Genomic DNA, 23,586 nt, shown 5'->3' on the forward strand with positions numbered 1-23,586 from the left:
TAGAACTAATTAAACCTAACTAACCTAAAGACATCACACACATCCATACCCGAGGCAGGATTCGAACCTGCAACCGTTAAGGTCGCTCGGCTCCAGACTGTAGCGCCTAGAACCGCACGGCCACTCTGGCCGGCCCAGCAGCAACAACAAAAACAACACACAAAACACACACACACACACACACACACACACACAACCACTATCTCTGGTTAGTGAGACTAGACTGAGAGCAACTGCACCTGATGGGAGAGCCAGTCCTTGGGTTGTGGGGTTAAGGACGAGGCTGGGGTGGGGAGGGGAGGGATAGCATGGTAGATGTGGAGGATAGTGTGGTGCTGCTTGTGGGAGCATGCAGGATGTGGTGGGAACAGAGTAGGGCTGCTAAGAGTAGTCAGGTGGTTTGAGAGGGGGGAGGTGGGGGGAGCAGAAAAGGAGAGAAATATGGGGTAGGGAGGGGTGGTAGGGGGAGAGTAGCGGGTGTATTGGTTAGAACAGAAGGCTGTGATGTGCTTGAGTGGGAGTAGGGAAGGGGACAGGTGGGTGAAGGACAAGAACATATATGATATATTACAGGGAACATTTCCACCTGTGCAATTTAGAAAAGCTGTTGTGGGTAGGAAGGGTCCAGGTAGAGCAGGCTGTGAAACAGTCATTGAAGTGAAGCATGTTGTGGTGGGCAGCATGTTCAGCAACTGTGTGGTCCAACTGTCTTTTGGCCACACTTTGTTGGTGGCCATCATGCAAACAGACATCTTATTGGTTGCAGCTTAATTTTTAGATCACATAACTGCTTTCACGAGTAGCCTTGCCTTTGATGGGATAGGCGACGCCCATGACTGGACTGGAGTAGGTGGTGGTAGAAGGATGTATGGGACTGTTCTTGCATCTAGGCCTATTGCAGGGATATAAACCGTGAAGCAAGGTGATGCGAGTAGGGATGCACAAGGATACTGTGCAAGTTTGGTGGATGGCCGAATACACTGTGGGAGGGATGGGAAAGATAGAGGGCAGGATGTTCGTCACTTCAGATCACAAGAAGTAGTTGGAGAATATGATCAGTTGCTCCAGTCCTGGGTAGTACTGAGTCACTAGGGGAGTACCCATTTGTGGCTAAACAGTGACAAATTGAGAGGTAGTAGGTTGACTGGAGAGACAAGGCACAAGAGATCTGTTTCTATACAAGGTTGGGAGGATAATTTTGGTGTGTGAAGGCCTCGATATATTTGGAGAAGGACTGCTTGTCACTGTAGATGTGACAACCATTAGTGGCTAGGCTGTATGGAAGGAATTTCGTTGTGTGGAGTTGGTGGCAGCTGTCGAAGTGGAGGTGTTGCCAGTGGTTGGTAGCTGTGATATGGATGGAGGTACTGATGTAACCATCTTTGAGGTGGAGGTCAACATCCAGGAAGTTGGGTTGATTCCCCAAATACCTAAACACAGAAGCTAAGCTAATATCAAGAGACAGAATCAATTCACCAACTAAAAACTGATCCTGACCTTATATTACTACCTGCTGACAAAGGCTCTACCACTGTGGTTTTGAACCACAGGTATTTCTGGTGGAAGGACTCCACCAGCTGTAAGATTTGTTCACCTACTAATGCCTCAGTGACTTCATTCCAGAAATCCAAAAGAATGTCCAGTATCTCCTCAAATCCTTAGGCCCATCTCAGAACCTTTCCCGTGAGTCTGTCTCTCTTCTGACCCGTACCACTCCCTGCACTCCTATCTCCTACATGATCTTCTTCCTTTATCACATGGCACTCTGCTTGCCCATCACTGTTAATGTCATCTTCCTCTGCACTAACTTCCCCAATGCCCATGGCCTTTTGGTTATTGAACACTACCTTTCCCATTGACTGACTGGCTTCAAACCTGTAACTGTGGTACAAAAATAGGCACCTGCATGGCCCCATCCCATACCAAACTATTCATGCAAGACCTGTTCCATAAATCCTCCTGCTATCAAGTTGTGCTATATGTCTTCTGGTCATCAAACTTTTCACTGTTTAAACATAGATATCCACTGAGTGATAAAGTTACTCTTAATGGTGACCTTTGTGCTCTGCAGTAGAAGTAAGTTATGCACTGGAAATGATTCCACTCGCTCCTCTTTATTTTTAATGTCATATCTAACAACAGTGTAAACGTAACAACAGAGTGTGCATGTCATTGTGTAATGAGTTTTAAAACCAGATTTGTCCATCCATATCTAGAAATCCTGTGCTCAAGGCAGAATCTTTGGAAAAGGACACAGCTGATTTCCATTCCTGATCCGAGTTTGTTCTCATACCTAAATGACCTTATATCAAGGGAGTGTTAAACAATATTATTCCTTCCATCCTATAGGGTAGGTGGGGTCTAAAACAAATAACTTGTATATAAAACTTGCTGTATAGATAGTCCCACATTGACACAACTCTACTACTAAATAATGTGCATTGATTAGACTTAAATGTTCTGCCATGTGTAATTTTGTGATCATTTTGGTAGGTCCGTCTGCGATAACTCATTAGTGATGAATGTTTTCCTGCTCAAATATTTGAATAAACTTATTAGAATAGCAAAAATGTCCAATAAAGAATTCATACAAGTCTGATGTCAGCACTAACTACATGAATAATGTTTGTTCTTCAATGCCTTGAGTTTGTATAACAGATGTCAAAACTATTATGATGGTCATCAGTCTCGTAACTGCAAGTTTTGAATGACTGCTTTGACGGGAGCTGTTTAATCACAGGTTTAGAACACACGAACAGTGTACATAAGACCAGGTACATAACGTGGATTTAGCATTATTGTACAAAGAAAAAACAAAAAGATGTGCAAAACTGTGTTACTGGAAAACATTGGATTCCCCCCTCCCTTTTCTGGAAGTGTATGATACATTTACATTCATTGACTTAGTGGAATATTACAGGAAATTGAGCCTTAACCAAGTTAGTTTTCTTTTAAGTATGGCATGAACTGCAGTGTGAATAAAAATAAAACATTAAAATGAAACCATTAATGTGCCTTTGATCTATTACTTATTATTTTTGTGTAGGCTATGCATTGGATCCTACTGTTGATGGAGTTACTGGAAATGGAAATCAGATTGTTGGTGCCACTGAAGCAGCCAAAGAATCCGATGGTAAGACAGTCTTTGAAACCACCAAGGAACGCCCACTTGACAGAAGGAAAAGAAACAAGAATGACAACCCTTCTGACATTGAAGGATTTCTTGGGCCATGGGGAGGATATACTGATGAGCAGAGGGTAATGAGACCTAATGAGGTATGTAATTTAATATATCTCCACATCCACTCAATGCCACTAGAGTTTGGAATATAATAAATAATCTGATCGTGCTGGATGTAGTAATTATCTTTGGTGACCTTGCCTGGAACATGCAACAACAGGCATACGAGGTGTTGTAGTGGATACACAGAAACCAACAGTGAAAACATCAGATATGTTTGTCCTTCATTCTAGAACCGTATCCTTTGTTTGCAAATAATATTGTAAAACTTGTGAAGAGTGCCTGAAATGTCTCTCTTTGACTGTGGAAAATTGCAAATTTAAATACCTCAGTATTGTATTTCAGTATGAATTTACAAAGCCTGAAAGTACGTGTGTCAATGATTAGTTAGCACAGATGCAATAGTTTACATACCAGTTTACAAGTATGTATAATGTTATCACTCTTCCGGGACAGATGCTGTAACTAATTTGATATGATAAACTATTTTACGTTATTTCCAGCTTTAAGCAAATTCATTTATAATTAATGGGTTATTAAAAAAGTCATCACTTTTTAAACTGATGTTTTAATATCTGAGTTCATTACACATTGATAGTTCTGTTTATGCTTGGGTGTCCAGTCACATTAAATTTCTCAAGAGAAACCACTTTTCAGCACAGATGTTTTTTCTTTTTAATTTTAAACAAATACTTTATATTACAAAATCACGATTTTACACAAAAGGTGTATGTTACTTTATCAAAAATGATGTATCTACATTCATGATGCACATGATTTGAGATCATGCACCCATACAGTTGACAGGCCCACTTATAGAGGCCACCTGAATCGGTGGCCTGGCGCGGTTTGATGAGCCGCCAAGGAAACTATTATTTAAGCGATCAAAGATGAATGCTCAGCCTATTCTGTAACCTGTATCACTGCTGTCCATTCAATGTGTTCAGTGCTATGCGCAACCTGTACTTCAATTATCTTATGTTGGCTCTATGAAGTACTATGTTTCCTAAATCGTGTTTGTTCTTTCTGTAACAAACTTGGCGATGAGTGAGGCTACATTTGCGTGCCTGCTAGTGTCAGTGCTAAGTTACCCGACAGACCTCTTGATGGAAGAAATACTCCAACGTATCGTTGCCCAGCTGCAGGCTTTTACAGAACAACTGCAGGCTCTCACCACTACTCTCAGTCAGGTGACATCTACGTGTTTGCGGTTGTTAACTCTTCCATCAGTGCAGCCGTCAACCTTTCCGGCATATGAATGAATTGGCTGAAGATTGGGACTCCTATGAGACATGGTTACACCAACATTTTCAGGGCTTTCTTTCTTTCTTTCCTGGATTTCACCACGAATGTATCAGTTGGTGGGCCAATTTGCACCTCTACAAGAATCAGCCAACTTGTCATTTGATGAAGTGCTCAAGCTTATCTCACCCTATAACTGTGACAGAACACTTGTCGTTGTGAAGCATATTGAATTTTACCATTTCCAGGAATGCCCAAACTAACCTTATAAAGCCTGGGCTGCAGAACTTCAGGAGATGAGCCATCATTTTAAATTTGTCACTAGTATCCATCACATTGATCACATGGAGTGTGATGTTATTATTTGTCTGGCACTGGGTAGGGAAGTCCGTGAAAAAGCATTTCGGTGTGAGAATCCTATGCCTATGCATGTGCTCAATATAGCACAGTCCTTAGAAGTGTTACAAGGCACAGGCATTCAGATTGCTGCGTGGGGGGAGATACTGGAAATTGCTCAGTCAACCCCTGTTAGGCACGCTGCAAGTGTTCAGGATGATGGGGAAGTTTCGCCTCTGCGGTGACTTCAGTGTCGCGATTAATGCACATCCTTGAAAGATGCCTACCCTTTGCCATGCATTGACAAGTTGCTCCCAAAATTATCAGGCAGCCACTACAATTACCTCGATGATATCGTTGTTTTGTGGTCTGTGGGTCTCAAGTGCAATCATGGCAAATCTCAGTTTTTCAAGTGTCACTTGAGTACGTTGGTTTTGATGTTGTGTCACCATGTTGATGCAATTGCGGTTTTGCCACAGCTGACTTGCAGTAAGAAACTGCAAGTATTTCTAGGTAAAGCTGTGTGCTACTGTTTTTATAGGATGCATCCATTGCTGCTCAGTCCCTGCGTATGCTTTTTGAAACACCCCCGATTAAAATTCCTTCATTGGGTTTTGCGTAATTTATCGAAGTCACCAAACAGTTAATCATTGTGATTATATGACCATGTGCTTAATGGATGAAAGGCTATCGATTTTCCTGCTGTGGTTTTGGGGATATTTCAACCGAATGCCGCTATTCTAAGACTGAATAGTGGAATGATTTGAAAGTTTGTCTATTATTAAGGACCATGAAGGTTGCAATGTACAAACTGTATTGTATTTTCTATAATAACACACAAATCCTGAGGCAGTTGTTACCTTCACCTTACACATTTAATTATGGTTATGTCTTTTATTAGTTGTTGATTTTAGGAACTTCGTCACACGCAATGATGATGGTTAACATTCACAACAATCCTCACTGCAATCCATGGCTGTTGCTGGCCGACGCGGTTGACGCGAAACACGTAATTCAGCACTTGTCACTTTTGGTTTCATATCACTCGCGAATCGGTATCAATGAGGGTCCACCCCACGACGATCAGGGGGACACGCTCACTCGTCATACTCCAGTTAATTTACTCGACCACCATTCTTGCCCGTTTCTCCAACACTACTTGGCACTCGTCACTCTCCCATACTACGACGCACTCGACAATAGGTCTCACTGACTCCTGCAGCACTTGACAGTCGACCCCTGTCTACTATCGACCTGGGCGTTTGATACTAGCATCTGTGTGGGATCACGGATCCCTTACATTTTTCATAAAAGTGTGCCTTTTTTCTGGCCCCTAGCTTGGAGCCGAGTGTTCGCTTTGCTTAAATATAAGCTACAATCTGCCCCTTGTCTGGCCACTTTTTGGCCTAGGTCAGCATCTTGTGTTTGCTACAGATGCGTCTCAGCACTATTTTGGCTCTCAAATATGCAAATTGGTCTGAACGACCCATTGCTTACATTTCTAAGACTTGAACTCCCACTCAGCAGCAGTATTCTCAGATTGAAAAGGGGCTTTAGCAGTTGTGTTGAGTTCCATTTAATCGTGGATCACAAGCTGTTGGTTGCTATTTTCAACCCTTCAGCTTCCTTGTCAGACAAGGCAGTACATCGTATGCAGAGGTGGACACTCTTCCTCTCGCGATACCATTATCAAATCCATTATCGGCCGACAGCCAGCGCAGCACACCAACGCCAATGCCTTATCTTGGATTCTTATTGGGTTGGACCTGGTGATCGATGAGGATGAATTGCTTTGTTCATATTTAGATAGTGAGAATTAGACTGCAGTCAATGGTTTTTCCCATCACTAGTGCAATGGTTGTATCGGTTGTCACCGTGGATCCTGTACTTACTCAGTTCATGTCTTTTGTGCAGCACAGGTAGCCGTAAAATTACATGGGCTGTGCCTCAGATCCCTTGCATAATTACTTCTCCCTCCAGCACTGCCTTTCTGTGTTTGACAGGGTTCTTTTGTTAGCTCCCCAGGTTGTGATTCTTGCTTCCTTATGCCGTAATGTACTGTGACTTCTGCATGTTTGTACTTGGGAGACCTCCTGCACCTATTCTTCTGGCTATCAGCATGTGTGTTGGCTGAACATAGATGGGGATTTTACATGGCTTATTGCCACTCACACTCACTGTTATCAGCAGCAGGTGCCCGCACAGGTGTCTTTTCCCCAGGCTGATGCCGCAGTGCCCATGTGAGCGTTTACATGTCGATTTCGCTGGGCTCGTCGTAAATCAGTATTGGATCACTGTAGTGGGCACTTATTCCAAGTTTCCATATTTGGCACGTTGTCTGCCCACGTCCATGACTGCCACTATTTCTGATTTTTGCAATTTAGGGGACTTCCATGACCCGTGGTTACCAGTTTGTTTCTTGAGAATTTTCATCTTTTTGACAGGCACTTCCACAGCTGGAGGAGGAACAATATGGCTTCAGAAGTAACAGATCAACTATAGATCTAATTTTTAGCTCCCACATGTTGATGGAAAAGTATTGGGAGACAGGCAAGAACCTGGTCATTGTATTCCTGGATATAGAAAAAGCCTGTGATAGTGTTATAAGAGATAAGATCAGGGAATGCCTGAGGAGAAAGAATGTGCCTGAAGGACTATTAAGAAAAATTCAGATGTTGTACAAAGACTGTACTAGCTGCGTACAAATTGGGGCAGGAGATCATTTTGGTTTGAGACCAAGAGTGGAGTTCAGCAAGGAAGTGTACTGTCCCCACTACTATTCATCACTGTTATGGATACTATAATGAAGAATGTGAGGGAGAAGACAGGTGAACTGAATCCATTTTCCTTTGCTGATGACATCATGATATGGGGTGAAACTGAAGAGGAAGTACAAATCACACTCGATGAATGGAAATCTCCGTTCCAGAAATATAACCTCAACATCAGCAAGACCAAGACAATGGTGATGGCAGTCATCAGAGATGGACAACCAGCAAGTGTAAAACTAGGAGACCACCACATAGAGTTTGTGGACAGTTATCCTTACCTTGGAATTGTAAGCTCCAGTGATAATTTGCTTAGAAATGAAATCACCAGCAGAGTGAAAAAAGGATCTGAATTCTACCAACAAGTAAGATCACTTTTATGGGATGACTTGATTCCAAAACTGGCCAAACTGATGATGTTTAATAGCTATTTTATACCAATATTGACCTATGGTATTGAAACATGTACCCTCACAAAAAGAGAATCATCAAGGCTGCAAGCATCAGAGAGGAAATTTCTTAGATCCACCATCCAAAAGACCAAAATGGACAAGTTAAGGAATGAGGAGGTGAGGAAAGAAGTCAGAATGAAGACGTCCCTATAAGATCGAATTGACGCATCTAGAATTCGATGGTACAGGCATGTGATGAGAATGGAGCCAACTAGAACCGCCAAAATAAATTTGGAAAGACAGGCAGATGGAAAAAGACCTCAAGGGAGACATCGAACCGGATGGATGGACTTCATTAAGGCTGATCGAGTGACCAGAGGATGGACAGTGGATGATGTTCTTTGTGAACAGGTGTATTTGGACAGGACAAAATGAGAGAGGCTCGTTACGAGTACCTGGGAAACTGAAGCTGTTAAATGGTGATGGTGATGATGATGATGATGATTGACAGGCTAGTGGAGTTTGCCATCTCATAGCTTCCCTGTTTCATCCTCAATCTAATAGTGAGACCGAATACATGGTTTGGACATTTAAAACTCAGATCCGGAAGAATGGACCCAGCAGGTCCCCTGAAGCTGCTTTAGAACTTTTTCTGAGTTCACACCATTTCAATTCAGTGGGTGACAAGAGCCCGGCAGAGCTGCTGCATGGACGCCAATCACGACCCTCCATCACCTAATGCTGCATCTACTGACACTGCGACAGTTCTTGCTCGATGTGCCCACCTGGCTTGTAGTTTCAGCCACAGGCTGAACTGGGTTCTAGCCGCTGGGGCTGGCGTCTGCACATTGTCCACTCTCCTGATTGGCAGGCGTCCTGTCATTTCAATCAGCTGCGGCAGCACATGGCAGGGTGTGTTCCGGTGGGCTCACTGCCTCCCCCATCCCTGCCTCTGCCGATGCCTGTTCCTGTGTCGCAGATGGTCCGATTCGCAATGCAGGGGAAGGGGGGGGGGGGCACTGCCTGGTAGATCACTGACTGGCATCCCTGCCTCCATCCCCATTCGTCGACTGCCATCGCCAGTGCACCTGGTGCTGCAGCTGCTGCCGCCTCCCTTGCTGGGTCTTGTGGGGCCTTCATCTCTGATGCCCCCACTGTTGTTTCCAGAGCCGACTGCTAACTTCAGTGAGGGTGTTGTTATAGAGACACTTTCCCTGGTCCTGCCCTAAGGCCTCTGATGAGAGGGGGACAGTGTGCCAAACTGCCTCCTCATCACTTTCCTCTCTACTCGCTTATGCAGCAGCTGCCGTCATCAGGTGATGAAATAGGTCTCAGTGCCATCATTGGTGTTTTCTGTGACTAGTAATATCAGTGCCTTGTGAAATATGTGTTCGTTATCTCACTTACCTTTATCTCTTTCTTGGCACCATGAATTTTTTTGGTACTGTGTGTTTTTTTCTATACCAAGTTTTTTTTCTATGCCCAGTGTTTTTATGTATGTATGTGGTTTTCCCATCCCCTAGGAGGGAGGAGTGATGTAACTTCACTCATGATGTGTATGATTTGAGATCACATGTCCATACAGTTCGCAGACTCAATTATATAGGCCATCTGGGTTGGCCCTTTGTCACGCTCTAGTGAGCTGCCAAAGAAACAGTATTATTTAAGCAATCGCAAATGAGTGCTCATCCTATTCTGTAACATGTATTACTGTTGTCCGTTCACTGAGTTCAGTGCTATGAGTAACCTGTACTTCATTGTGTCGTACATTGGCTCTACAAAGTACTATATTCCGTAAATTGGGTTTGTTCTTGCTGTAACCAAACTACCAGTTTGACAGACTAACCAGATCTCAGCAGCAATGAAATTCTGAATTCTGACAAGTATGTATATTGCAAAGATATGTTGAACACTGCTGGTGGAGGCGTGTTTATATATCCATAATCCGTTCATCATAATAAACCTGATGTAAACAAACACAAACACGATGAAGCCATAGCACACGAACACTGGTGTTGTTACATTCTTGGAAGTAGGTCCTACTTATGTAATAGATATATTATTACTAAGTTATGTTAAATGAAGTTTTAAGACATTCAAATGTATTAACAGCCATCCACGTTTTTCTTAATCACACTTTAGCTACGAAGTTTTATTTCAAAAATCGTGTACAGTCACAGCCTCTGCAGCATTGTACTGTCATTGTCACACTGTTAATGCGCAGTATGAAAATGGCTGAGGCTGCTTTCTGTTCCGTAGTAAAACGCGCGTGGGACACAGTTAAAAAGTGCTGAGAAATAGGTTGCTGTTAATGTTTTCGTAAATTTATGGAGATAATCGGCTTTGAGGTTTTCCCAGTTTTGTATATACTGCAGTTGATAAACTAATCCACATTTAACGTGTAGCAATCCAAAGGTCTCCTAAGTGCTTTGTCTGCCTTTTCATTTAGCAACTGATTATTATTCTGCCAGTTATTAATACTTGTGAAATAATGGAACGATAGCACGCTATTGAGAGATACTTCAATATGAAATGGAAGTAAATAAGCTGTGTTGTATGTCTAATATTGATAACAGAAGATTATTGTTTTGACGTGCAACTTCTGAATGCAGCAGCCAGTCATGGAGGAGGACCGCAATTTAGACAGTCTTTCTCATGATACCCATACTGAATAAACCATTTGTCACCGGTACCTTACACCACATTACGTCATCTTGCCACTGCTACCTTCTCAGCTGTTCTAAGAAGAGCCGCTTGTAGCCGAATATGATGCTTATAAATCCAGAAATATGCATTTTCATTTTATCCTTTATCATATAATGCTGATACTAATTCTTTAATGAACGAAAAGCAGATTTTCCCCCAGTGTTTTCTGTGTGTTAACAATAGTGTCGTGGATAAATTGCATTATCTTACAAATTAAAACTATTTGCTGGACAGGATTCTGAACATAGTTTTAAATAATGGAACATCCAACATGGAAAATGACAATATTATTTCAAGAAGGGACGTCAAACAGATGTGCAGAACTATAGACCTATATCTCTAACGTCGATCAGTTGTAGAATTTTGGAACACGTATTATGTTCGAGTATAATGTCTTTTCTGGAGACTAGAAATCTACTCTGTAGGAATCAGCATGGGTTTCGAAAAAGACGGTCGTGTGAAACCCAGCTCTCGCTATTCGTCCACGAGACTCAGAGGGCCTTAGACACGGGTTCACAGGTAGATGCCATGTTTCTTGACTTCCGCAAGGCGTTTGACACAGTTCCCCACAGTCGTTTAATGAACAAAGTAAGAGCATACGGACTATCAGATCAATTGTGTGATTGGGTTGAGGAGTTCCTAGATAACAGAACGCAGCATGTCATTCTCAATGGAGAGAAGTCTTCCGAAGTAAGAGTGATTTCAGGTCTGCCGCAGGGGAGTGTCATAGGACCGTTGCTATTCACAATATACATAAATGACCTGGTGGATGACAAAGGAAGTTCACTGAGGCTTTTTGCAGATGATGCTGTGGTGTATCGAGTGGTTGCAACAATGGAAAATTGTACTGAAATGCAGGAGGATCTGCAGCGAATTGACGCATGGTGCACGGAATGGCAATTGAATCTCAATGTAGACAAGTGTAATGTGATGCGAGTACATAGAAAGATAGGTCCCTTATCATTTAGCTACAAAATAGCAGGTCAGCAACTGGAAGTAGTTAATTCCATAAATTATCTGGGACTACTCATTAGGAGTGATTTAAAATGGAATGATCATATAAAGTTGATCGTCGGTAAAGCAGATGCCAGACTGAGATTCATTGGAAGAATCTTAAGGAAATGCAATCCGACAACAAAGGAAGTAGGTTACAGTACGCTTGTTCGCCCAATGCTTGAATACTGCTCAGCAGTGTGGGATCCGCACCAGGTAGGGTTGATAGAAGAGATAGAGAAGATCCAACGGAGAGCAGCGCGCTTCGTTACAGGATCATTTAGTAATTGCGAAAGCGTTATGGAGATGATAGATAAACTCCAGTGGAAGACTCTGCAGGAGAGACGCTCAGTAGCTCGGTACGGGCTTTTGTTAAAGTTTCGAGAACATACCTTCACCGAAGAGTCAAGCAGTATATTGCTCCCTCCTATGTATATCTCGCGAAGAGACCATGAGGATAAAATCAGAGAGATTAGAGCCCACACAGAAGCATACCGACAATCCTTCTTTCCACGTACAATACGAGACTGGAATAGAAGGGAGAACCGATAGAGGTACTCAGGGTACCCTCCGCCACACACCGTCAGGTGGCTTGCGGAGTATGGATGTAGATGTAGATGTAGATATGGAAAGGATAGATTGCTACTCGCCATATAGTGGAAACTTTAAATCACAGACAGGCACAATGAAAAGACTGCTAAAGAAGTAAGCTTTCAGCCAAGAAGCTTTCTTCTGAATTAGGCCACCCCTCCCCCCCCCCCCCCCCCCCCCCCACACACACACACATTTTCATCTAATTCTTTTGGGGGGGGGGGGGGGACACAGGAAAAGGAAGGAGTTGAAAGCGGGGACTGGCAAAAGGGGGTGACAAGGAGATAGAGGACCATAGAACAAGCACCCTTGAAAACTGCCCGAATTGATATGCAGTATAATAAACTAAGACAACTAAGAGTCAATTAGTAATTAATGACAAAAGTTGCTCAGGATCCGCAGGAAGGGACAGCAAGGTACAATGAGAGAGAAATCACATCTTAACAAGGGAAAGTGAGGAAGGGGGCGGGGGGGGGGGGGGGGTGAGTGACATGTAAGGAAATGCTTGAAAACTGAAAGAAGACGAAACTGTAGAATAGCCTGACATTATACATTCTGTATCTTGTTATATGTAGTCAGTAATTTTTGTAACAGTTTATTGGATAAATTGTAATTTTAACTTCCTGTTTTGTGGGATGATTTGAAAATGTGTTCAAGTAACCGAAAACTAGTCAGCAATTAAATAAAAGTGAATTTTGCAACTTGGGCTATTTCTATATCAAACTATGTAATGCATGTCGACTGATGTAGAATATGGTCACAAAAAAGAATCTTCAATTAAATATATGTAAAAAGAAAAAGTGTTTCACAAGCCAAGCAAAGGCAAAAAAAGGTGCAACAGATAGTTGTGAAATTATTAGCTTTCAAAAGTTTAGGTCAAAATAGAAATAGGTATTGGAGAAAATAAGTTTCATTAGAAATAGTAGTAACAATCATGAGATAGAGTACCTAACATCTCAGATCGGGTCTGACACACCTCAAATGACAACCACAACCGTTGAGGATGGCCAAAACCGGCGCCGACGGCAGTCGGAACATCCGCGACTGGAGGGGTCCGTTGAAGCCGAGTCTGGCGGGCGCGGACCACAGATGGAACACTCGACTCGGCGCGGACCGATTAGGGAACGCCCAGCTCCTCCCAGGCATAAATACTGGACTCGATCGACCCAAGGACCAGTCTCAGGTAGCACCTGAAGAAGACAGCGAGGCACACTGTTGAAATATCACGCGAGAACGACGCGAACATCCGGCTGAATTCCCGAATATCCAAGATGTCAACAGATCGCCGGGAAAGCATGAAGAATTACATCAGAAGACTCTACGGGGAGGAGATATACCGTAACATCAAGAAGCTGGACAAGCTTCGACAAAGGAAAGGGAGGATGCTGTGTTCTCTCAGTTTCCTGCTGAGATGCCGAGAGGGCGAAGTAGTTCCAGTTTTCGCCAGGATCAAGCATCACATTAACTCGAGAGCGGCAAACAGGATCAAACACCAAGCTAGTCTCGCTCTGGTTAGAGAGAGAGTGCACGACCTACGCCACCGATTGGATGTGACATCTAGGGAACTGCTGTATCTTCACCTAACTATAGCAGCTTCCTTAACCACTCAAGACTGGGACCAGGTTGATGGTGCCTCCTGGTCTCTAGCAGAGTGCACCAGCAAGAAGTCAATGGCACGCCAGCTAGCCAAGTTTGAGCGCCTCAACAACAAGGTGCAACAGACTGTGGACACACGCACAGTGGTCAATCTAACTGACAAGAAGCTCGATGAGACCACCTTAAAAGTACTTAGCAAGAGCCTCAATTTCGCAGTGACCCCTAGAAACGTTCCTGTCACAGCCTTTGTCAGTGCAGTTGAGCAAGTGGCCATCACGCTTCCTTCTAGTGTGGCCGAAGAGAAACCTGCAGGGCGCTCACCAAGACCAAGCCACCCAAATCCAACATTTCAGGTGATGAAAGGGTGGCACTGAGGCGACTCCGGGAGGATGACAGCATTGTGGTGTTGCCTGCAGACAAGGGGAACTCCACAGTCATCTTACAAAAAACAGAATATGACAGAAAGGTGCAACAACTTCTGGAGGATCCTGCATACAGGTCAATAGCCAGCGACCCTACAGAGAAAGTGGACAAAAAGACCAGGGCTCTGTTGAAGGAGACAGGCCTGCCTGAACAAGTCATCAAGAAGCTGCGTCCCAAACCGCCAACACCCCCTAGACTTTATGGACTCCCCAAGATTCACAAGGATGGGCTTCCACTGCGACCTATTGTCAGCAATATTGGTGCAGCAACTTACCCTACTGCGAAATACCTGAAGAAGATGTTGACACCACATGTGGGTAAATGTGCACATCACATCCGGAAACCAGAGGATTTCCTACATCGACTGGGCCAGCAACACATCACAGACACAGACATCATGGTTAGTTTCGATGTGGTGTCTCTCTTTACACGTGTACCACTGAAGGAGTCACTTAAGCTTATTGGAGAGAAGTTCGATGGTGCTCTCCTTGACCTGTTCAGGCATGTACTGACATTGACGTACTTCCTATATGGGGGTCAATTTTATGAACAAACAGAAGGGGTGGCGATGGGCAGCCCTCTATCACCAGTGGTGGCCAACCTATTTATGGAAAGGTTTGAAGAGGAAGCACTCTCTTCAGCCAGATATCAACCCAAGTGCTTTTTTAGGTATGTGGATGATACCTTTGTCATCTGGCCCCATGGTAGAAGGAAGTTAGATGAGTTCCTGCTACATCTGAACTCTTGCCATCCGAACATTAAGTTCACAATGGAAATGGAGAAGGATGGAATACTTCCATTCTTGGATGTTCTGGTGAAGAGAAAGGGAGATGGCACATTTGGACACAGTGTGTACCGCAAACCTACGCACACTGACTTATACCTTCAAGCCAGCAGTTGCCACCATCCGGCACAGAAGAATGGAGTGCTCAAAACACTGGTCCACAGAGCACAAACTCTGTCAGATCCTGATAGTCTGGCCACAGAAATAGAACACTTACAATCAGTGTTCAGCAGGAATGGGTACTCCTCTAGAGATACCCAGAAGGCACTTCAACCTGCCAACTGGCCAAAGGATCCAGAAGAAGAACCAGAAGAGGCAAAGAAGATGGCATACTTGCCATATGCCGGACCTATCTCTACCAAGATCAGCAGGATTCTCCAGAAATATGACATCGAGAGCATATTTTGCCCACCCACAAAAATTGGGGCTATGCTGGGGACTGTAAAAGATGACCTGGGGCTACGCAAGCCAGGTATTTACAACATACCATGCCAGTGTGGGATGTCATACATTGGCCAGACCACCAGAACTGTGGACATCAGGTGTAAAGAACACCAGAGACATACCAGACTCAGGCAGGCAACTAAATCAGCCATAGCAGAGCATTGTCTGGAACTTGGTCATTCAATGGATTACAATGACACCAAGATTGTGACACAGACCTCAAGATTTTGGGACAGTGTCATTAAAGAAGCAATTGAGATTAAGGTCACAGACAATCTAATCAACCGTGACTCGGGATACCAAATCAGCACTGCCTGGAATCCTACGCTTGAGCTTGTGAAAACTCAACGCAGGACACTCCAGGATTCAGCCAGAAATCTAAGTGGAGACCGAGGGAACAGCCGTGAGACAAGGTGTTGAACATTAGAGACCAGATCTGACACACCCCAGGTCATGAACTCGACTTCAGAAGACGACCAGGCCGGGCGTGGACGGCGGAGGGAACACCGGCGACCAGAGAGGGACAATGCAGCTGCGTCTGGCGGGCGCGGACCTCAGATGGAACACACGACGCGGCGCGGACCAATTAGGGAGTGCCCAGCACGTAACAGAAGTGGAAACCATAGTAACAGTCATGAGATAGAGTACCTAATATCTCAGATCGGGTCGGACACACCTCAAATGACAACCACAACCGTTGAGGACGTCCAAAACCGGCGCCGACGGCAGTCGGAACATCCGCGACTGGAGGGGTCCGTTGAAGCCAAGTCTGGCGGGCCCGGACCACAGATGGAACACTCGACTCGGCGCGGACCAATTAGGGAACGCCCAGCTCCTCCCAGGCATAAATACTGGACTCGATCGACCCAAGGACCAGTCTCAGGTAGCACCTGAAGAAGACAGCGAGGCACGCTGTTGAAATATCGTGCGAGAACGACGCGAACATCCGGCTGAATTCCCGAAAATCCAAGATGTCAACAGATCGCTGGGAAAGCATGAAGAATTACTTCATTAGAAATTAATTAAGAAAGTTACTCAGGACCTACAGGAGACGATGACAAGACAGGATGAGAGAGAAATCACATTTCTTATCATAAGAAAGTGAGAAAGGGGAAACATTAGCAACATTGTAATAACTGATGTAAGTACTACACATGTTCGTGAAAAAGATAGTAAGTAGCCATGATATATGGGTAAATGAAATGAAAATGACAGATATGTCCCAAGAGTTATGATATTAATTATGACAGTGTCTTCAAACAAATACTTAGTGGTGCTGGTAGTAAGTTGGACGGTAAACTAAGATGATTATTGCTTGAGGTTTTTTTACTTATCAGAGTGCTGCAGATATGTATTTTTGATTTTTGTGTTGTTAATGTTGGATGTGTTTTTAATGCTAATTCTAATTTTTTTCCAAATTCTTATTAAGGTAAATCTACTAAACTAGTGGAAAAAAATGAATGCTTCAGGAGGTGTAACATGAAGTGCCATATTGCATGGAACCAAGATAAAGGACAATAAGGCTATGTTCTGATTGCTATACTAGGGACACAGTTGGAACCATGCACTAATTATGAAAATTGTGATGCCTTACACACCTGTATTTGCCAATCTGAAAAACTGGTTGGTTGTTAGAGTTTTATACAGCGTTGCTAAGCATTAAGAAAGCTGCCAGTACTGCATCGACGGCCAGGGTTCACGCTATATTGCACTCACTCACATATGACCACCAAGAAGCATTTTTTAGAGAATAATCTATAAGGAAGTGCACTGCATGCTAATTTTCCTCTCATCCTTACTTCCTTGCTACTAATCTCTGGTGGCATGATGAAAGATGCAACTGGAGTGTTGAAATGGCCAAGTACTTCCTAGGTCCCCTATCTTTTTAAAAGAATATTGAACAGTTTAGAATATATACAGTACATCACCCAACCCATTGCTGTTCTCTTTCTGCGAAGTCCTGGAGATCTGTTCTTCTAGGGAAACAGTTGTCACACTCACAGTTATCGTATTTCCCACTGCTCTCTTCAGGAAGTTCTCCCCGTCCTCCTTAGTGCAGTCTGTCTTCCATGAGCGATGTTCAGCAAATACTTGTGTTTGAAGACAGATGTCATTGCCAATGTAAGTTGGTGTGAACGTCTTGCTCTGCCATTGCTTAAATGACACCACTTCATAGATACGTTTGAATTTAAAAGCTTTGTCAGTAACTTGTAATATGTGGTTTTTGCTGAGATGGAAAATGTACAGTATTGTTCACTGATTTGCTTTTTGCTTTTAAATGGGAAAACATGGGGAGGGGGGATGGGGAATTGGATGCTGTTTATGGTGATCCTTTGCAGTCAGTGACAACAATTAGATATTGCTTCAGTGGATTTCACCATGTTTTTGATGAAGATCACCCAGGACAGCCCGCAGATATGATTACTGAAAAAGTAATTGATCATGACATGATTCTTGCTGATTGTCAAAAGCAATTACACAAAGTGCATTGATGGAAACGGCAAGTGATATTTTGTGTAATGAGTTGATGATAAAATTTTGTTGGCCCAGTGACGTAAGAATGAGGTGGCAGTGATTAGGAACTTCAGTAGGAACAAGAAGCAAATATTAGAAAAGGGGTAAGACAAGGATGTGCTCTCTCTCCTCTTATATTCAATGCTTACATCCAGGAAGCTGTAGACCAAGTTCGAGAAACTACTCAGGTGGGTATCAATATTATTGGACAGAAGATAGACATGCTACATTATGCAGATGGTATTACTATGGTACCAGAGACAAAAGAAGTTCTAGAAGAAGGCCTCAGAACAATGGAAAAAATTCTATGCAATCAGTATGGAATGAGAATAAACAAGAAAAAGGCTAGAGTGATGGTATGCCGGGCAGGAGCAGAATATGAACCTCTGAGAATGAGTATTGGAAGAGAGAAGTCGGAAGTGATAGAGGAATTTACTTACCTGGGAAGCAGAATCACAAGGGATGGTAGAAGCCAGAAAGAAATTGCAAGCAGAATACAAATGGCCAAAATTGCATTTAATTGGAGGAGGAACTTACTCACCAGCAAAAACATCTGTCTGAAAATAAGGAAACGTGTCATGAAAGGTTTCGTTTAGAGTGTGGCCCTATATGGATGTGAAACTTGGACAATTGGAAGAGAAGAGAGAAGACGTCTAGAGGCCCTGTAGATGTGGTGCTATAGAAGGATGATGATGGTCAGTTGGAGAAATAAAAGTAACAAATGAAGAGGTGCTTAGAAGAGTACAGGAAACCAGATCTCTGTGGAGGCACATCCAAACAAGAAGAAACAAACTTGTAGGGCACTCATACGACATGACAACATAATTGGAACAATAGCAGAAGCAGCTATTGAGGGAAGGAATTAGAGGGGGCGACCAAGGATATCATACATGCAACAGATCATAAATGACGTTGGATGTAACACATATGTGGAAATGAAGAGGAAGGCAGACAGAAGAGAGGAATGGCGCATTGCTGCAAACCAACCTCAGGGTTGAACACTAAAAGAAGAAGAAAGAAGTGACTGCCACAGTGGGTGGTCATGGTAGATAACAAATGTGGCTTTCAAATTGGATGCTGTGTATGAAGCAATGTAAATGAGCTCCACAGGATATTTTGCTTCGAGTTTACCACCATCCATCAGACTTGGATTCTGAGAAGGCAAAGACAATCCCATTGGTTGGAAAAGTCATGACAGTGATTTTCTGGATGTGAAGTGAGTCTATAAGAATGACTTCTTAGAAAAGAAGAAAACAATCACTGGACAGTACCACAGTGAAACATTAGACTGTTTCAATGATAAGTAGAAGGAAACATGACCCCATTTGGCAAAGAAGAAAGTGCTGTTTCACAACAACACATCAGGAAATTCTTGCTACAGAACTGCTTGAGCTGCTGCAACACACCTATTGGTGCCCTGAGATTTCTTCTAATTCCCAAGAAGAAAGGGCTTGTGGGCAAGATAGTCTGCGCAGATGAGATGGTCATTATTGAGATAGAGGCATATGTTAGAGAGTTTCACAGTACCCATTTTTTAAAAGAAGTTTAATCTTTTTGGGACATTGCATATATCCCTAAAATGGAACTATGTTCAAAAATTAATAATTTGTTTTAAGAAAGTGGTATCTTGATTCCTAAAACAGATACTTATTCAACCAGTGTCATATGATAATCTCTGTATTTGATTGTAGGACTGTTTTAGAGCTATATACGGCCAAAAAGATTCTAAAATTGTTCTCCAGATATTATGTCTGTATGTGTATTTGCTGTTATAATCCATCAATTTGTCTCCAACTCATAGTGGCTTGATGAGCGATGTCTCTCTATGCACTCCTGGACATTGTTTTGGTCCTCAGTTCTTCCAGGGCCATTTCAATGCTTTCTTTGGTGTCCTCTATCCACTTGCTCCTTGGTTTTCCTCTACATCTTTGATCTGTTCTTCCACACATTACAGTTTGTACTGGTAATTCTTCTGCTGTTGTGACATGCCCAAAGTACCTTAATTGCATCTGAAGAGTTTTGATCTCCAAAGATAGTTCAGGTTTTTTCTAGGATTAGTTTAATTTTTTGGTCTGTGAATTCGTCAGGATCCTTCTTCAAAGAATCAATTTTCTTGTGATACACTTTTTTTATTGTCAGTGACTCACATCCTTACATAACTGTGGGAAACATCAAAGTTTCAACCACTTTATCTTTTGCAGTAGTAACAGTTTCCTTTCCTTTAGCAACTTGTGTAATTGTAGTGACTTTTCCAAGGTTTACACTTCTTAATTTCTCAGTGTGGAGCTGGTTGTTGTTGTTATAGGTTCTAAAAGTATATACTGGTATTGATCGAATTCCTCCGTAATTTCTCTATCACCACATTATTCTCAATTCCTGTAGTCAAAATTGTTTTCTTCAAGTTTAGCCTAAGGCCAACATTTTCACGATTATTTTATATTCTTTCCAGTATACTTTCAATGTCCACTGCACTGTGTGATATAAGGGTTGTCTAAGCCGTATCTCTTAAGTTGTTACTCAAATACCCCCCAGTTTTAATTCCAGTTTCCATATGTGTTAGACCTTCAGTTCTCAGTAGGTGCTCATCATACAAATTGAAAAGAAATGGAGATAGTATACATCCTAACTGACTCCTTTCCTTATCCTGAAAGTTTATGATGTTCTTGATGCAATTATGATCATATGTATGTACAACCTACATAATAAGTGACTAACAACACTTCATTCATGTGGGACCATTGTTTAGGGTGTTCATATTTTTATTTACGCAGATCTGTATGTTGTTAACAGTAATGTATATCTTAGATTTATACCAGTTGACAATTGATTTTATGCTTGACAGGAAGAAGCAGCTGAATTGGAAGAAATACTTGCAAAACGGCAGAAGCGAGGGAAGCAAGCAGATGAGAAGCCCCTTGAGGAGAAAACTGTGTTGCATAGTGAGTATCCAATACCCTTCCAGACACTTTTTTGTGTAATTTTTATATTATAAAAAAAGATAATGGCATTTGAAAAATGTGTGTGGCATGTGATAAATGTATGTCACAATAATGTGATGTGTCTCATTTCAGTCAAGGATCCAGTTGACTATCAGGGCAGGTCATTCCTCCATGCTCCACAGGATGTTGGTGTTAATCTTAAATCAGATTCGCCTCCTGATCGTTGCTTCTTGCCAAAGACTCACATTCACACATGGCAAGGACATACCAAAGGAATTTCTGCAATACGTTGGTTTCCAAAAACAGCTCATCTTTTACTTTCATGCAGCATGGATTGCAGGGTCAAAGTAAGTTTATTTCAAGTAAATAGTTGTAAGTTCTAAACACAATGGGATTTTTGTGAAACAGGTTGTCCAGTGAACCTTGAAATCTGGAAAATTTGGAAAAAGGCAAGAATTTTCAAAATTGGGGAAAAAACGAGAAAATCTTAAATTTTATTTAAAAACCTTGATTTTTTCTGTACCATACTCATATTGATATGTTATCAGTGATATTTCAAATAGCATTCAAATATTCAAAGGGGACTCTACATGTTACACACATGATACCTGTTGGTGATTCAATGTTTTCACAATCATTGGTAACTGTTTTGTACATGTCAAGGTGTCGCATGAGGTGGGGATCCACGGAAGGTGATTAATGCTACTGCTGAGAGTTTGGGAGAGATGGGAGAATTCATTCCTTCGAAGTCTAGAACAGCTACTGTGGTAGAAATACTGAGATAAAGCAGTGAAAAACTATTCCTGAGTCACCAAGTTTCTGAAGCTGTCAATAACCAAGTGATAGCTCCAGAACTGACATTCTTCAGTTGAACAGCACACTTGTTGGAACCATTTTTACTCGATTTTCAGACTGATGTCCCAACGGCTTCATTTCTGTATGATTTACTATATTATCTCATGAACATTTTGATGCAGCGAGTTGTGGAACTGGACATCTTAAAAAGCAAATACTCAACTTTAATAAAAATCACCTTAAAGGATGTAAAGAATCTTATTAAAGCCAGACAATTCACTCTGCATTCTGCTACAAGATGTGAACTGAAAAAAATTTAGAATGCACCTGAGGAGGAAATATTGTTGCTAAAGGAAAATATACAAACATATTATTGGGATAGTAGAGAAATGGTGAGAAAAATCACAGCTCAAATAGAATTTAACGCACATGGTTTCCTGCTGAACAAAGTAAGAGCATACGGACTATCAGATCAATTGTGTGATTGGATTGAGGAGTTCCTAGATAACAGAACGCAGCATGTCATTCTCAATGGAGAGAAGTCTTCCGAAGTAAGAGTGATTTCAGGTGTGCCGCAGGGGAGTGTCATAGGACCGTTGCTATTCACAATATACATAAATGACCTGGTGGATGACATCGGAAGTTCACTGAGGCTTTTTGCAAATGATGCTGTGGTGTATCGAGAGGTTGCAACAATGGAAAATTGTACTGAAATGCAGGAGGATCTGCAGCGAATTGACGCATGGTGCACGGAATGGCAATTGAATCTCAATGTAGACAAGTGTAATGTGATGCGAATACATAGAAAGATAGGTCCCTTATCATTTAGCTACAAAATAGCAGGTCAGCAACTGGAAGCAGTTAATTCCATAAATTATCTGGGAGTACTAATTAGGAGTGATTTAAAATGGAATGATCATATAAAGTTGATCGTCGGTAAAGCAGATGCCAGACTGAGATTCATTGGAAGAATCCTAAGGAAATGCAATCCGACAACAAAGGAAGTAGGTAATGCTTGAATACTGCTCAGCAGTGTGGCATCCGCACCAGGTAGGGTTGATAGAAGAGATAGAGAAGATCCAACGGAGAGCAGCGCGCTTCGTTACAGGATCATTTAGTAATTGCGAAAGCGTTATGGAGATGATAGATAAACTCCAGTGGAAGACTCTGCAGGAGAGACGCTCAGTAGCTCGGTACGGGCTTTTGTTAAAGTTTCGAGAACATACCTTCACCGAAGAGTCAAGCAGTATATTGCTCCCTCCTATGTATATCTCGCGAAGAGACCATGAGGATAAAATCAGAGAGATTAGAGCCCACACAGAAGCATACCGACAATCCTTCTTTCCACGTACAATACGAGACTGGAATAGAAGGGAGAACCGATAGAGGTACTCAGGGTACCCTCCGCCACACACCGTCAGGTGGCTTGTGGAGTATGGATGTAGATGTAGATGTAGATCACATTAAACCAGGAAGCAGCGCGTCTTGAAATTTTGGTATCAAACGGAAGAATGTCAGGTTTAAAGGCAGACCTTGTCAAATTTGAATTTGTGGAGATCTACAGGAAAAAGAACTGAAAATGAGATGAAACGTTACAAGAGAAGTGAAAATTGTTGTGGTAAATTCTGGATTAATATAATCAGATTATCTTCAAAACCATGCCCAAATTTCCAAAATTTTATGCAAATTATTTTAATAATCTCATGGAAATGATACTGTTGAGTGAGGCTTTCCTGTAAACCTCAAAATTGTTGTTGTTTGGGGGGGGGGGGGGGGGGGGGTTGGAGCCTTATTCCTCAAAGATACACATATGACACAGTCC

The 23,586-nt window shown here is 42.4% G+C and overlaps 1 protein-coding gene across 3 annotated transcripts in view; it reads left to right on the forward strand.

The window, feature by feature from the left end:
• Nucleotides 1-23,586, forward strand: part of LOC126336592 (pre-mRNA-processing factor 17) — a 70,763-nt gene that overhangs the window by 22,003 nt on the left and 25,174 nt on the right. For all 3 annotated transcript variants that reach the window (XM_050000453.1, XM_050000454.1, XM_050000455.1), the window contains exons 3-5: nucleotides 3,047-3,276; nucleotides 20,873-20,969; nucleotides 21,102-21,316. In XM_050000453.1, the coding sequence (XP_049856410.1) occupies nucleotides 3,047-3,276; nucleotides 20,873-20,969; nucleotides 21,102-21,316 (542 nt within the window). The remainder of the gene's footprint in view (nucleotides 1-3,046; nucleotides 3,277-20,872; nucleotides 20,970-21,101; nucleotides 21,317-23,586) is intronic.

This window comes from Schistocerca gregaria, chromosome 2, assembly GCF_023897955.1.
Source record: "Schistocerca gregaria isolate iqSchGreg1 chromosome 2, iqSchGreg1.2, whole genome shotgun sequence".
NCBI lineage: Eukaryota > Metazoa > Arthropoda > Insecta > Orthoptera > Acrididae > Schistocerca > Schistocerca gregaria.